This window comes from Copadichromis virginalis, linkage group LG8, assembly GCF_057382275.1.
Source record: "Copadichromis virginalis isolate Kocher_CV1m ecotype Utaka linkage group LG8, C_Virginalis_male_GT1.1, whole genome shotgun sequence".
Taxonomy (NCBI): domain Eukaryota; kingdom Metazoa; phylum Chordata; class Actinopteri; order Cichliformes; family Cichlidae; genus Copadichromis; species Copadichromis virginalis.
Window position 1 is genome coordinate 12,408,972 of NC_140625.1, and position 16,215 is coordinate 12,425,186.

General features: G+C 40.3%; 3 protein-coding genes and 1 long non-coding RNA gene across 9 annotated transcripts in view; 3 read left to right on the plus strand and 1 right to left on the minus strand.

Annotated features, from left to right (window-relative positions):
- LOC146702818 (archaemetzincin-2) lies at positions 1–4,218 on the plus strand. Of its 2 annotated transcripts, none has more exons than XM_085465830.1 (7): positions 1–72; positions 806–1,094; positions 1,392–1,565; positions 1,707–1,835; positions 2,046–2,209; positions 2,391–2,567; positions 3,302–4,218. In XM_085465830.1, the coding sequence occupies exons 2-7, from the start codon at positions 806–808 to the stop codon at positions 3,455–3,457; spliced, it is 1,089 nt and encodes a 362-aa protein (XP_085321956.1). In that variant the 5' UTR covers positions 1–72; the 3' UTR covers positions 3,458–4,218. The 2 variants fall into 2 exon arrangements, with proteins under 2 accessions (XP_085321956.1, XP_085321957.1); XM_085465831.1 differs by having other exon boundaries at positions 806–884.
- Positions 4,213–11,042, minus strand: LOC146702819 (monocarboxylate transporter 7-like). 4 transcript variants are annotated; one of them, XM_085465824.1, is made up of 7 exons: positions 10,791–11,042; positions 8,815–8,985; positions 7,171–7,396; positions 6,924–7,067; positions 6,692–6,820; positions 5,469–6,470; positions 4,213–5,113 (listed from the first exon to the last, which is right to left on the minus strand). In XM_085465824.1, the coding sequence occupies exons 3-7, from the start codon at positions 7,391–7,393 to the stop codon at positions 4,923–4,925; spliced, it is 1,689 nt and encodes a 562-aa protein (XP_085321950.1). In that variant the 5' UTR covers positions 7,394–7,396; positions 8,815–8,985; positions 10,791–11,042; the 3' UTR covers positions 4,213–4,922. The 4 variants fall into 4 exon arrangements, with proteins under 4 accessions (XP_085321950.1, XP_085321951.1, XP_085321949.1 ...); XM_085465825.1 differs by lacking the exon at positions 8,815–8,985; XM_085465823.1 differs by lacking the exons at positions 8,815–8,985; positions 10,791–11,042 and adding an exon at positions 7,485–8,133.
- Positions 7,882–8,840, plus strand: LOC146702820 (uncharacterized). The gene is made up of 3 exons (XR_014921904.1): positions 7,882–7,944; positions 8,401–8,486; positions 8,789–8,840. It is a non-coding gene; the product is annotated as an uncharacterized LOC146702820 (long non-coding RNA).
- The window catches only part of arsg (arylsulfatase G), a 13,388-nt gene continuing 7,746 nt past the window's right edge, over positions 10,574–16,215 (plus strand). For both annotated transcript variants that reach the window (XM_085465827.1, XM_085465828.1), the window contains exons 1-2: positions 10,574–10,842; positions 13,554–13,793. In XM_085465827.1, the coding sequence (XP_085321953.1) occupies positions 13,567–13,793 (227 nt within the window). In that variant the 5' untranslated portion in view covers positions 10,574–10,842; positions 13,554–13,566. The remainder of the gene's footprint in view (positions 10,843–13,553; positions 13,794–16,215) is intronic.

Genomic DNA, 16,215 nt, shown 5'->3' on the forward strand with positions numbered 1-16,215 from the left:
TTTAACCCCGCCCCTCTGTTTACATGACGTAAATATAGCTTCCGGTGTGAACAAATAGAAGTGTCGGTTAAGGTATTTTCTCATTATTGTATCCTTCCCTATTGACCCATTTGCCTTATTTGTACTTTTAAGTGTTTTAAGTGTTTTTTTATTGTGTGTCGAACAAAAGTGCAAAAACGCGTTTGCTAACTATTCTTTAGAAAATATCATATAGCATTAAGCTAGCTTGTGAGTTTATATTTACTGTAATGTAATGTAGCTGCTATTAATGTGTGATAATGGTTTTCTCTTCTTCCAGTCTCCGCTATTTAGCTGCTGACAGAACTGGACTGACCTGATATAATTAGCCTACAATTAGTGCATAAGTATTTAGCTTTTATATTGAAGGGGTTTGACAAAAGAGTTAGAATAACTGTTCAGGAAGTACAGCCATTTTACACACAGTACCTCCCTTCAGAGAATCCAAAGTAGTCGGACCGTAATTGTAATTGTTTTGGCCAGGTGCAGTCACTCCCTTTTAATTTTAGTTTAGCTTACTTTGATCTCTTGGTGGCTTAATGTTTATCACAAAACACTAGAGTGGATCAGTCCTCCTATCTAACTCTCGGCAAGAAAGCAAAAACATTTACAAATACATTTCTCAAAATGTCAAACTTTTCCTTGCCACATGCATCCAAAGAGAGCAAGACATCCATGTAAAAGGAGTAAAAAGAATCAATTTATGTGATGGGGGGATAAAAGATGGGAAAAAACATTGTCTTGTCTGCAGGGTAATTCAAGTTAATGCAATGCATTTCTCCTGCAGATGAAGGTGATCCAGTACACTCCAGAGAAACTCCATACAGCTTTGGTCTCCAATTCTCAGTATTTAACTAAGGTTTATAGTAAGTACACAAAAGAAGAAAAGCGCCTTCTGGAGGAAGGATTCCACGCTGGGCAGCCGGGTTCCCTTTTCCAACTCCTCACCGTGCACTCTGACTCTGACTGGATCCTCGCTCACCCCGAGGAGCCCGAAGACTTTGAGGCCTTCTACAGAAAGCCTTATCGCAAGACCCCAAATGAAAGCCAGAGTACTATTTATATTCAAACCATAGGTGTGCATATCTGCATATCATGTACTCAGAATCTCTATTTCTCTCAGTTCTAGCGGAGTATGTGTGGGGAGTTGTGAAATGTTTCTTACAGGATTCAGTAGCTTTCAGTTGATGCCCTTAGCAGTGGACATAGAGAGCATGAGAAGAAAAAATGAGAAAGAAAAAACTATAGTCAGTTAATTTTGGGCATTACAAATGGGTAAAGTATGTCTAGTGTGTGCAACAAAAGGGTGTGGTCTCCAAATTCAGCATGCCACTTGGTTGCTTAGGCTTAATTCTGCACTTTGTTTGTTGTAGGTTCTTTTGGAGAAGTTGCTGCCCAGACAGACCAGTATATGGAGTGGCTGCGAGATTACTGCCAAGCCTTCTTCTACGGGCTTTCTGTGAAGTTGCTTCCAGCAGTTGCAGTGTCTGAAACAAAGTGCTCTTTCAGGGTCAACAGTAACTCTTACAACCTTCAAATCCTTACTGGTAATGACTTAAAAATAAAAACAAAAAACGTACATTTAACATTTTTCCATATCAGTTAGTGACTTTGGACATTTTCCTTGCAGTGTCAATCTGGGTTGGTGCAATTTTCTTTGTCAGTACTGTTTTTCTCTTTAACTAAAGGCGATCTGCTACAATTTCTGAAGAAGAGGAAACCAAAAGATGCTTTTTGTATTGTTGGAATCACAATGATTGACCTCTACCCCAAAGATTCATGGAACTTTGTCTTTGGACAAGCTTCTCTGACAGAGGGTGAGGTTTCTAAAAGCAAAGCACTAGGTTATTCAAACACAAATCCGTCTTGATGCAATTTGTTCCATGAGCATTGGGGAGGAGATGCTTAGTTTTTTTGTGTGTGATGCAATGTGACTGAGTAGCCACTAGATAGTGCTAAAGTGAAATACATTAGAGGGGAGATAGCTTCCTGTTTCCTTTCCTCAAATTTTTCCTAAATGTGTACAGGAATGGGCGTTTTCAGTTTTGCCAGATATGATGACAACTTCTATAAGAGAAGTTATGCTGGAAGGCTGAAGAAGCATCTTCAGCCAAGGCAGAAGGATTATTCTGTGTTTGACGGCTATTACACTCCACCGATCACTAGCTCTCTGCTGCTTCGATCCTGCAAGGTTACTAAGAAACATCTCAGTTTACTTAATGTATTTAGTTATTGTTGGTTTGCCAGTGGTCATGATCTGCCCACTTGTATCAACATGTCTTATCAAAGCACTTATTTCCATAGACCCTTGTAAACCTTCACTCTTGTGTCTGTTTTTAGTCTTCATTGTAACTTTAGTGTTTCTGCTCCAGACAATGACTCACGAGATCGGCCACATGTTTGGAATCTCACATTGCCAGTGGTTGAGCTGTGTCATGCAAGGCTCCAACCACCTCGATGAGTCTGATCGAAGGCCCTTGGACTTTTGTCCCATCTGCCTTCGCAAACTGCAGTTCGCAATCGGCTTCAATATAGCTGAAAGATACAAGGTAATGACACATTGATTGCTGAAGACAAGGAGATAATTACAATATTAATCCCTTTATTCTCTTTACTATTTGGTTATTGAATAAATACAGCACCAGCAAGACATTAATTGGAGTTTATCAGACCATTGTTATTTTAACAAAGATATAGTCTTTGTATACTCTGTGCTGGAATAGTGAGAGTTCATCTGAGTACTTATTTGATGTGGGGTCATGGGTTAAAAATATTGATTATTTCAGATTTCTAGCTAAATCTATGCGCTGCACTGTGTCCTCAGCCTACCTGACATGCTTGAGTTCACAGTGGGCCTTTAAATCAGACTGAATTTTGACCCCAATGCGCTGAGCAAGTAGATAGTAAAAAACATATTTCACACAGGCTGCTTCACAGTGCCGGCTTGATTTTTAACTTGGCGTTTTTTTTCTCGTACTTTATTTTGTTTTCCACGTTTTGTGGAAATGTCATCACACTGCACTTATTTGTTGTTTATGAAGCATCTGGTAACAGTCACTGTCAAAGCAAGAATGCAAGAATCTCCCACACAGTATTGAAAATGCATATAAAAATAAAAAATGGAAAGATACACAGAAATACATCAAATAAAAATCATAAAAAATAAATAATATTTATTTTTAATATTTATAATATTTTTATAATATTTATATTTTGAATAATATAAAATAATATAATAAACATCAGTTAACCTTTTTTTTTTTTTTTTTTTACTGTTTATCAGGCCTTACTTCACTGGATGGACGAGGATCAGACTCAAACATCAGTGAAGGCATCAGCCAGTCATACCACACCTCACTTTACAAAACCCACCGAAGCCTTTAATGCATCCAAACTTTGGGTCTGCAGGTGTTTGGAAATACTGGAAAAGGATCAATAATAGTTCTTTTTTACTCTATTTGAGCACTTTATAAATTGCATTCATCCACTCAGTCATACAAGCACTTTTTACAATCCCAAAAATGTTTATTCTTCAGGTCTAACACTACTGGAGTAATAGAAAGCCGTACCTCCTCCGTCATTTGGTGTTTTGATGAAGGTACTTGAGAGTGCTTTCTTACACCCTCCATCCAATTTTTTTCTGTTCTTAACATTTGTGTTGCTGTTTGATTATCAAAGTAGATTTTATGTATCAAAAGTCTAAGTATTGGCTAGCCACTGTAAACAGTCTACTGAACTGTGCTGATTAAAGCCCAAAACCATATGTAATGGGCATCTTGCGTGGTTGAGTGGGTCATCTACTGATCAGAAGGTCAGTGGTTTATTTTTCAGCTCCTTCAATCTGAAAAATATTGCCCCCAGTGCAATGTGATGCTTAGAAAGCACTTAAAATCATAGACTAAAACACTAAACAACTCTATTTTACTTAATGACGTGATGGTAGCACTTTGGAAACCTGTGTTTGCACAATGTAAATTCAATTAAACATGTAGTATGTATATAAGATTTATCATATAATGTTAGCATTTATAGGTTTACAGGTTTTGGAAGACTAAGCCAGCAAATTTCTTTTCTGTCAGTGTATCTGTGCATTCTGGGATTAATTTGCATGTTTTCAAATAAATGTTGTGTTCAGTGAATGAACATGTTGTCAGTTTGTCTGCTGGGTTTTAGAGAATAAACCACGTTCACCTGTCTGTTTCACAGTGTTGCTTTATTACGAACAAACACGTTTTTGATACAAAAATTGTTTGCGGGTTGACATCCCGTATTAAATAGCAGTGCACCGTTAACTAAGTGACAGTTTGATTTGATTGCAAGTAAAACACATATAATCAAATTGTCCTGAGCTTCAGGTATTTCCCATAACAAGTGTAACAAAGATCTGTGCAACTGATTGTTCTTGCTGCAACATTAGCATCACATTTTGTCTGGCTATTGTTATTGAACTGATCACTGAGGTAATTATTGAGCGTCAGTGTTAAAGTCTCCTGTCAAACTAAGACACCTCCCTTAACGCTTAATCACTCTGAGTGTACCCTTTGTCACTGCCATCCATTAAGTGCAAGACTAAATGAAGCTTCTTCAAAGATAATTTAAAGGTACTGACACTGTTAAAAACACTGTTTGGTATATCAGGTAATTAAGGCACAATTATTACTTAGATACTGTGGTCTAAAAATTTTTGAGATTGCTCTCAGAAACCAGACCTACAAAGGCAGATTTTAAGCACTTAGTAAGCGTCTTTCTCTTCAGTGTATTCATGCTGTTACAGTTTATCAGCATTAGCCTTTAACTACCGTTCTATGGCTTGAACCCTTTATTACTCTCATTTTACATCAGCTTAAAAGGTAAAACACCCTCTACATCACTTAGTGTCAAAGTCAGAGAAATCATTTGGATCTCTAGTTCTCCTCAGTTTGCTCTTCACTCTCCTCCTTGTGGGCTGCATTGCTTTCAGAGCGTCTTCTCCTCATACAGGAAAATCCTCTCTTAGCAGGCTTCACCAAACCCAGGAACAAAGCACTCAGAGCCATGCCAGCTGCACAAGAGTAGAAGGCTGATCCATAGTTATGGGTCATGTCCACCAGCATGCCTGAGGAGCAAAGGAGAATAGAGGTAGAAGTAAGAACTAAAAAGCCAGCTTGTCAAAAGGTCTATGTACTCATCTTAAACAAAGGCTGGAAGCAATTGCATTGTGTCTTGTCATGTTCTGCAGGGACTGAATCAAATATCCTGATCTAGATGATCCAGCCAAACTTTATACTTTTGGTTTGTGTGTATTTTGCAAGATTATGAGTTGTAACTACAAGTATAAGATTCCCATAAATCCCATAAATGAACATGTGTGTTTTTCACTACTAAAATATATATTGTTTTAAGATATAGTATCATTTGTAGTAAAGTTGATCCTGGAGGTTATGTCCAGTAAATATGTCATTCCTCAGTACCTCCAAGTGGTGGTCCTGCCAGCCCAGCAAAGCTCTGGATGAAAACATAGACGCCAGCAGCTGAAGTCATCCTCTCTATGCCCACCACATCATCCTCAGCCAGCAGAGGAATGTGGGTGCACACCACAGTTCCCAGGAAGAACCCGTAGAGAGCACAGCACACAGCTAGGCCGTAAAACTCTGTGACCAAAGTAAATCCCACCAGCACCACAGTCAGTGTAATCACACAGGCTAAAAGCACCAAAAGCTTCTTCTTCCTAAACTGCCTCCGTGTGAGGATCCATCCAATAGAGAATCGGCCTAAGATTTCAGCCACGGCTATGGTGGAGAGCATGTAAGTCGCGTGGTCCTTTTCGACTCCTCGACTCTCACTCAGCTGGATGATGTAGAGCTGTGGAGCGAAAAAGCCCAGAGTGGCAAACAGTCCAAAGAGAGAATAGAAAATGAAGCTGCACTCTTTGAGGATGGAGAAGTCCAAGAGTTTGGAATTGTTTTCAGATAACTTTTTGTCAGCTGCATTGTTTAGTTCCTCTTTCATCGCTTGTTTTTCTGCATCTCTGCTTGTTTTTTCCTCTTTTTCAGATGTTTTTATTTCTCCCTTGCTTTCTTCCAGTTGTTCCCGTTCAATCTCCACCTTTGCTTCTTTGTGAGGTAAAGATGTCTCCTGTTGCTTGCCGCTGTCAGTGTCACTTAGAGACTGAACACCAGAGTCTGCAGTGCTCACAGAGCCTGTAGTTAGCTCGTTAGTCAAACTGCAGAAGGTATTTTGATCAGAGAATGCCTTGTTTGTCACAGAGACCCCTGAAGTTGTGCCCTCTGTACAGTCATTATGTTTGCTCAGATCTTTTAAGGTTAAGGTGTCAGCCTCTGGTTTCAGCGTCTCATTGGGTTTAATAATTATCGGCCGAAGCAATGCGCCACAGATGATGATGACGCTTTGCAAAGCTCCTAATACTGCCATGGTATTTCTCCAGCCAATATGGTCCCTTAATGCTGCAAAGGCTAAGAGGGAAGAAGAGGCATTCCATGAGTGTCCACAAACAAATCTGCATGAGTATTAAGTATGTAATGTTCAAGATCTGGCTTATGAAATGAAAATGTGATGTTGAAACTGTTGCAAACTGTAATCTTTTCTTGATATTATTTGGGAATATTAATCACGTTTTTTCTAACCCCTGTCACTCACACTTGTCTTTAAAGCGTCTTTATAAAAAACATCCCACCTGGTGCCAAAGCAAACATTGACAGGGACTCTCCAGTAGAAGCGATAGCAGTGGCCAGAGATCGCCGATGGTTGAAATACTGAGAAAGGATGGTCACCGTGGGGAGGAAGGTCAGACAGTAACCCATGCCTGAACAGTTGAATAAATATGTACAAGAAATTCAAAGAATAACAGCATTGTGTGCAAAGTTTTTTGAAGTGGAAAAGTAGTGAAAAAGCGACTAAATGAATACCTGCAACTAATCCGTAGGTGATGTAGATTTGGTTTATGGAGCTGGTAAAGATGGTGGCGATGGTGCCAGAAGTAATAAGCAGTCCTCCAGTCATGACAACAAGTTGAAAGCCAAAGCGGTTGGTCATCATGGAAGCAAAAGGTGCTAAGTGGTACAGCGATTCTCATTATTTCAATGTTATTTTTGTACGCATGTAATGTTAAGTTTTTTAAAGCTGCAGCCACATAGCAACAACACATGTGCTTACCATTGAATGCCATGACAAACACACTAATGGAAACAATCCAGGAGACTCGACTGTTGGTCTCTCCAAACTCATCTATCAAGTTCTGGAGGAAGATGCCAAAGCTTTTGATGGTGCCATAGGTGAACACCTCCACCAAGAAAAATGCCACAGCCACCACCCATCCCCAGCCACCGTCGGGGACCTTCGAGTACACATTGGGCCCCAAGAAACCACTCAATCCCATGCCCTGGAAAGAAAAACAGCGGATTAGCATAACTGCAAAGTAATCAATTTTTAAAAAAAAGTAATAATAATAATAAATCAAATGTGCGTACTTTGAATGGATGATCGAATTAAGACAAAAACACAAAGTAGGGTGGCAACAAATGCTGGACTGTTACTGTAGAGGCGCTCTGACGCGTCAACACGAGCGGAACGAGAATGCGCCCATAGCCGCAGGACACTGGCCGGGACTCGCTGTAAGTAATTACAGATCAAACCCACAATTCCGTTTCGCTCACACAAACCGGCAGGAATACTTTAATGACGCATTCGGGGAAAATTCATCTTAAACTGGAAATTGCTCTCGTTCGGCAGCCTGAGCGGTAAATGTAAGGAGAAGCGAGTTGCCTTTTTTTTCTTCTAGCAATAAACGATCCAGCATCAGGGGGCGCACGCGCTGCTGTGGTGCTGTAGGTACCTGCCGCACAAAAGCCAGCTTCAGCTCTGTGAGGACTGAGTCACAGCTTTTTGAAGTGTTCCTCTTCTGATCACAGACAGTCTGAGTAAGAGGTGGTAAGCCTGATCCTTGTCAAATTACTCAAATCAGCTGACTTGATAACTGGCTGGTGTTTCCAGTAGAAGTTCATATAGTGTTACACCCTCTTTTATATCGGTCTTTCTTTAGCTGCTTGCCTTTTAAATAAAGTCTCTCTGTACATTCTTACGGACATCTGTTTAATGTACAAACACTGGCAGTGAGTGCTGCAACAAAAGATGGTCAGGAGGGGGAAAGGCAACAGCCGCTGAAGTTCAGTCTCTCCATTCTCCCTGATCAATTATTAATGAAGCTGAGCAAATATGTTTTTATTTTTGTAAGAACGGGAGAAAAAAGTGAAGCAATAATGACAGATTAAATCCTAAATCCTTAAATGTACCACCAGGTGATATAGAAATACAGCTCCTTTGTGAAATTATGTGCAGGAATTATACATTTTCCATGCATCTGAGTATTTTTTATGGGATTCCCAGGTCTCCCAACCTACCTGTGTTTGGATTTATAATCTCCAGCGTGGTTTGTTTGACCTCATAACTCTCCAGAGCTGCAAACCTGTTGTGTAAGTATCCCCCTCCTACCAGATTTTGTAAAATTTCTGAACCTAGCCTTCATAAGCTGTGCTGGTATGTTAAGCATAGTGTAAATCCTGTTTTTGATATACAGGCTTCTCATATTACATGTCATATATTGTTGAAAAACAAACAAACAAACAACTATGGCATTCTGTACACCTGCTGTAAATTTTCAGTTAAATGGTAAATGGCCAGTTACTATTACTAGTCCCTAAGGACCCCAAAGCGCTTTACACATCCAGTCATCCACCCATTCACACACACATTCACACACTGGTGATGTGTGTAGCCACAGCCGCCCTGGGGCGCACTGACCGAGGCGAGGCTGCCGGAAACTGGCGCCACCGGGCCCTCTGACCACCACCAGTAGGCAACGGGTGAAGTGTCTTGCCCAAGGACACAACGACCGAGACTGTCCACGCTGGGGCTCGAACCGGCAAGGCGAACTCCCAACTCTTGAGCCACACAATTACTCTGTATTCTTTTCTGTAAAACATGTAAATATCAGTGAATGACCAGAATGATAAAAGTCTGTCATCATGCATATTCTTTATTATTACATGCAAAAGCAAACACACACAAGCACATCAATGGATCACATTTTGACTGTTGTTGCCATGATGCCAGGTCTCTCTTGAAAATTAGATTTTTAATCTCAATGAGATTTTTTACCTGGATAAATAAAGGACTAATAAAATAAAATAAAAACATTTTAACATATATTTTGTGACACTTACTAAGCTGTTCAGTGAATCTTCCATTAACATTTTAATTTTATACATATGCTTACACATCCCTTTATTAGATAAACTGCTTGTTAACTCAAGCAGTAGAACATGTGATTGGCTGTTAACTCAGCCAATCACATAGCAGAAATTCAGTAGGATTGTAGACATGGTCACTGAGCATCAGAATGGAGAAGAAAGTTGATTTAACTGACTTTGATCCTGGCATGGTTGTTAGTGCCAGATGGCCTGGTCTGCAGGGATTTTCCCACACAATCATCTCTGGGCTTTACAGAGGTCAGATTAGATTGGCCAGACTGCTTTGAGCTGATAGGAAGGCAGCAATAACGTAACCACTTGTTAGAGCCAAGGTATGCAAATAAACATCTATGGATGAACAGCACATCAAACCTTGAAGCAGATGGGCTAAAGCAGCAGAAGACCACACTGGGTGTCACTCATGTCCAAACTGGACAATAGAAGATTGGAAAAATTTTGCCAGGTCAGATAAGTCTTGATTCACATGGTAGAGTTAGAATTTGCATAAACAACATAAAAGATTGTTGGTGGTTGTACTGTAATGGTGTGGGGGATAGTTTTTGGTTTTTGGTCTTGTGTACCTAATAAAATAGCTGGTGAGTCACCCTCAACCAGTTGTGGCAGATGGATTGCCCTCCCTGAGCTTGGTTCTGCCAGAGATTTCTTCCTGTTAAAAGGGAGTTTTTCCTTCCCACTGTCTGACTGTTCGGATTTTCTCTCTGTTATTCTTGTAATAATATACATTATATATATATTGTAGGGTAAACTACAATATAAAACCTCTCAAGGGGGCTGTTTTTGTGATTTGGTGATATATAAATAAAACTGATTTTAATAAACTGTTTTTTAAAGGTCAACATTTAACTAATTTACTAACAAATTAACTAATGTTTAATCAGTACGCACAAATGGTTCGGCTCTTTAAAAGTATCATTTCATAACCTAAGTGATCCGTTTCTTAAATATTATCAAATGCATCAAGGAAAGTAGTCACAAGACGAAACTAATCCCGAAGGATATAATAGACATGTTTAAGGCGTTGAAAAATACTAACTGACAACCACAGACTGCAGCTTGTTTTGTTTTTTTTCTTTTGGGGTTTTTTCAGGCGTTTGAAATTTTTCTACCTTTATCGTCTTTGTGTGGATCCAAATTAATAGAGAAATATGATATATATGTGCTTTAAAATTAAATAACATAAAATAGAACGGTTTAATTACAGCCGGAAATTGACCACTGAACAATATTTAGCTGTAAAGAAATAACTTTAAATTAAGAGCGGGTGGTAATGTTAACCTTTGGGTGCCCCACCCCAACGGTCCGTTCTCGTGCGACTGACGCAATCCGGTCCGTCTGCGGGGGCGCGTGATACCCTTGGGCAATAACGTCTAAATAAGTGCTCACAAATAGTTTGTAAGTATTTGTGCGTCGCGTGTTGGCCGGATAATTATTTGAAGTAGCTAATTAAAAGCGAACGTATTCGTTTGTAATGACATGGCTGTAATAAGTCGGAGTGAGCTGTCTCACCTGTAAGAAGCTACTTTCAGAGGGTCCTGTCTTCGCTCGTTGCTATAGTCCCGTAAGTGGCGCGCGAGCGACGTCAATAAACTTTCAAACTTAAGCTAACTTATGGTGCACATATTTCCACAGGCGTTTTTTTTCTCTCACAAGGACACACACGTGTACACAGACACCCACACTGACATATATTACATATATGTAAGCACGTGTACAAGCATGCTGTATCAGATAAAAGCTGACATTCATGAACGAGAACGGGGTGGGGGGTGGAAGAAGGGGTTAAAGAGATCTGGTTGCAGCCAGTTCTTCATAGTACCCCGGCAAACTAAACACACATACACACACAAAGTTCTTTAACTTGGGGTGTTGTTTGAGCGGTGCTCTGAGTTAATAGCTGGCCAGAGAGAGAGAGACAGACTGGGAGTTTGTGCCCAACCTCAGGCTTGAATATTTGAAAAACGTTTTGTCAAATCAGAAAAGTACAGATTTGTTGTTTGTTTGTTTTTTAAATCCCTAAACTTTGTTTGGTTAAAAAGTGATGACTGCCATTTACCTGAATTAAGGATTGCACTTTTTAGGGTATCCTTCTACAGTTACATTGTCCATTCATACATAATGTAATACTTGTTTTTTTCTTAAGGATTCTTTAAAAAACAAATACTGTCCAAGGAACTAACTCTGCTGCTCTATGCCAAAAGATTTTACTCAGTGACATCTGACCCAGTGGGCTTACTGACGACTCTTTTGATGCACCTATAAAATTTCAGCTTTTTTGTTGATTAATTCTTAACCACAAATGCTGACACCATCTTAAAACTGTTAGGAACTAGACAAACATCACACGTGCTGGTGTGATGAAGCAGAAAGTTGAGCACGGGTCGTGATCAGAGGCTAACTGATTTGCCCTCAACAAACTAGGCTGCTTTGATAAAAAGTGGGTTGCAACAGGAACACTACCTGCATGATTAGAGAGATCGCGTCTCTTATTACAGGATATGTAACAGGTTTTGAAATGATTTAAGGTAATTTGGATCGACTGATCTCTTTATTCTGTGTAAGCTTACTCTGCAAAATCTTGAAATGTAGTTAGTAATTTTCCATAGAAGCTTAAACATAGCAGCATCTTGGTCCATGCTAGTTTATAATACTCTGATCCTAGACTGCACAACAGTCACAAACACTCAGATTTAAAACTAGTAGCACTGGTCAATGCCTGATAGTTAATAAAGCTGTATTATTGATGTGCTGTGTTGATACACAGGGATGTCTAGCATTTTCACCATTCTGTAGCATCAAGTCTTCTTTTAACAACAGCTCATAATCTGAGGAGACCAGCTGCTGGACATTTGAGAGAGAAATATGGTCACATTGTACTGGGTCGTTTTTGTCACATTTTTCCTGTCATGGTGTGCCAGATGTTTTCAGCTGGTGAAAGGTCTTCACTTCAGCACCTGATCTCTTCTCCTATGAAGTCATGCTGCTGTAATCGTTGCAGTGCGTGGTTTATCTTCATCGTGCTCAAATATAAAAAGACTTCACTGAAAAAAATGTCATCTGGATGTTGCTCTAAAACTTGTATATACCCTTCAGCAGTGATGCTGCTTTTTAAAGTGTGTAAGCTGACAATTCCATAAGAACTGATGCATCCATGTACCATCAGAGTTGCAGGTTTTTGAACCAAGCACTGATAACAAGCCAGATAGTCCTTTGTTTGATGTCCATGTCTTCCAAAAAAAATTTCAAATTTTGATTTGTCTGACCAAAGAACAGTTTTTCACTTTGCCTGAGTCCATTTTAATTTCACTTTTGCCCAGAGCAGACAGCAGCGTTTCTGGATCATGTGCAAACACTGGTTCTACTTTGTACAGTAGAGCTTTAACCTGCATATGCAGATTTTAATGCACTTCCTCCTGAGGCTGTCACGATTTGGCAGTGTGGTGGGAAGTATGTGGACCAAAATGTAGGACTCTTGATAGAAAATAAGCTCCAGAGGCAGGTTTATTATGGAACTATTACATCAAAAACTGAGCTAATAATCAACAACCGATAATCACTAGTGGACGTGGAACAAGGACAACACACTACCAAGTGGGAAAGAAATGACAAGAAACAAGGGGACATTCAGACGACGACAAAGAAGAGGAAACAGGTGGGAGCATAGTTGGGACCAATCACGGAAACAAGACTTGGGAAAGTAAAGCCGAAAGCTAAACACCTGGGACAAAGTTTACCAAAATAAAACAGGAAGTAACTAAAACGGGAGAACACTGAACGCAGAAAAGGAGACTTCTCTGTGTTAGGTGTCAGGAAATGCAGAGGGAGACATAACAAAAAGGAAGAGAACGTAAACAAACTAAAACCAAGAACTAAACTACAGCCTAAGGATAAAAACAAAGCAGCACACCATTGATATCTACAATCCATGGATAAAAAAATTAGAACTAATAACTCAGAATACTAAACAATATAAATCTTAGTCCATAACTGAAAATGCTGAGTGAAAAGATCCACGACCATGACGGAGGAGCTATCACGAGCATATTGATTTTCAGTCTTGTTCCTTCCTTTTCAGTCTCTGTGTTGCTGCCATACAATTCAAAGTGAACAAACAGTCTTTGTGAAATATTTCTATGTTTTCTTTGCTCTATTTTTTCTATTGTGATTAGAATATGGGCTTTTAGATTTGTAGATCATTGCTTTCTGTTTTTATTATTACAAAGCATCCCTTTTTGGGGAATTAAGGTTATAATTGCAAGTAATCTTTTGCAGGTTTTGATTCAAAATGGCGGAGGGCACACCCCAGCTTCCTCCTGCTGCAATGCTGCTATTCGGGCTGCTGCTCCACACAGTGTCCCAGCATGGACCCACAGCTGATAAACCCAAAGAAAAACCCAATTTCATCATCATACTGGCAGATGACATTGGCTGGGGTGATCTGGATGCTAATCAGCTCGAAGAGAGTGCAAACAACACACCTTACCTCAACCTGATGGCCCTGCAAGGACTACGGTACAGAATTTGATTCAGATCTATGAACCTTTTCTTATTTTATATTCATTATGTATCAGACGGATGTTTCTACCCTTGGGTGTTTTTGATGTCAATATTTCAATACTATTATCTGAGGCACAGTACACCAGCATATACAGTGGGGCAAAAAAGTATTTAGTCAGCCACCGATTATGCAAGTTCCCCCACCTAAAATGATGACAGAGGTCAGTAATTTGCACCAGAGGTACACTTCAACTGTGAGAGACAGAATGTGAAAAAAAAATCCATGAATCCACATGGTAGGATTTGTAAAGAATTTATTCGTAAATCAGGGTGGCAAATAAGTATTTGGTCAATAACAAAAATACAACTCAATACTTTGTAACATAACCTTTGTTGGCAATAACAGAGGTCAAACGTTTACTATAGGTCTTTACCAGGTTTGCACACACAGTAGCTGGTATTTTGGCCCATTCCTCCATGCAGATCTTCTCGAGAGCAGTGATGTTTTGGGGCTGTCGCCGAGCAACACGGACTTTCAACTCCCGCCACAGATTTTCTATGGGGTTGAGGTCTGGAGACTGGCTAGGCCACTCCAGGACTTTCAAATGCTTCTTACGGAGCCACTTCTTTGTTGCCCGGGCGGTGTGTCTTGGATCATTGTCATGTTGGAAGACCCAGCCTCGTTTCATCTTCAAAGTTCTCACTGATGGAAGGAGGTTTTGGCTCAAAATCTCACGATACATGGCCCCATTCATTCTGTCCTTAACACGGATCAGTCATCCTGTCCCCTTGGCAGAAAAACAGCCCCATAGCATGATGTTTCCACCCCCATGCTTCACAGTAGGTATGGTGTTCTTGGGATGCAACTCAGTATTCTTCTTCCTCCAAACACGACGAGTTGAGTTTATACCAAAAAGTTCTACTTTGGTTTCATCTGACCACATGACATTCTCCCAATCCTCTGCTGTATCATCCATGTGCTCTCTGGCAAACTTCAGACAGGCCTGGACATGCACTGGCTTCAGCAGCGGAACACGTCTGGCACTGCGGGATTTGATTCCCTGCCGTTGTAGTGTGTTACTGATGGTGACCTTTGTTACTTTGGTCCCAGCTCTCTGCAGGTCATTCACCAGGTCCCCCCGTGTGGTTCTGGGATCTTTGCTCACCATTCTCATGATCATTTTGACCCCACGGGATGAGATCTTGCGTGGAGCCCCAGATCGAGGGAGATTATCAGTGGTCTTGTATGTCTTCTATTTTCTGATGATTGCTCCCACAGTTGATTTTTTCACACCAAGCTGCTTGCCTATTGTAGATTCACTCTTCCCAGTCTGGTGCAGGTCTACAATACTTTTCCTGGTGTCCTTCGAAAGCTCTTTGGTCTTGGCCATGGCGGAGTTTGGAGTCTGACTGTTTGAGGCTGTGGACAGGTGTCTTTTATACAGATGATGAGTTCAAACAGGTGCCATTCATACAGGTAACGAGTGGGGACAGAAAAGCTTCTTACAGAAGACGTTACAGGTCTGTGAGAGCCAGAGATTTTCCATGTTTGAGGTGACCAAATACTTATTTTCCACCCTAATTTACGAATAAATTCTTTACAAATCCTACCATGTGAATTCAAGGATTTTTTTTTCACATTCTGTCTCTCACAGTTGAAGTGTACCTCTGGTGCAAATTACTGACCTCTGTCATCATTTTAAGTGGGGGAACTTGCACAATCGGTGGCTGACTAAATACTTTTTTGCCCCACTGTATAGTTCAGTACTAGTAAACTCAGTGATGGAGAATACTGCTGCTTTGACAGTCATTAAGGCTAAAAAGGCTTGGTGTTCACAGGGTACTGTATCAAAGAATATTAATGGAAGGTGGACTGGAGGGGACAATTCAATTAAGTAAGCGCTTTGGCAACAGTGGGATGGAAAAATGCTCTTTTAACAGGAAGAAACTTCTAGCAGAGCTAGGCTCATGGAGGGGCAGCCATCTGTCACGGCCGGTTGGGTTTGAGGTGAGCAACACAGGATGAAGGCATGCTCTGGAACTGAGCTAGAGATTAATAATAAGTAATTATTATTAACCACACTACCACAATTAGTTAATAATTAGTGTCACAGGAAAAGATGTACAAGCAACAGGGATGGTTCCAACCTCCAGAGCATTACAAGGAGTGGAGTGAAGATTTTGTCAGTGCATCAAGAGGTAGCACACATTGCTGTCTTCTGAAAAAGAGCTGTGACCTTTGCATTTCTAATTAAGTCTAATCTTATCTGAGCTCAGGGGAAAAGTAAGCGGACTGTTGTTCAGTGGCCCAAAATTCTCTTTTTAGACAAAAGTCAATATTGTGTTTAGAAATCGAGGACCTGCACTCTAGAGGAACACCAGAGAGATTAAGAATACAAGTCCGGTGGGAGTCTGTGATTTTGAGTGCCATACTATC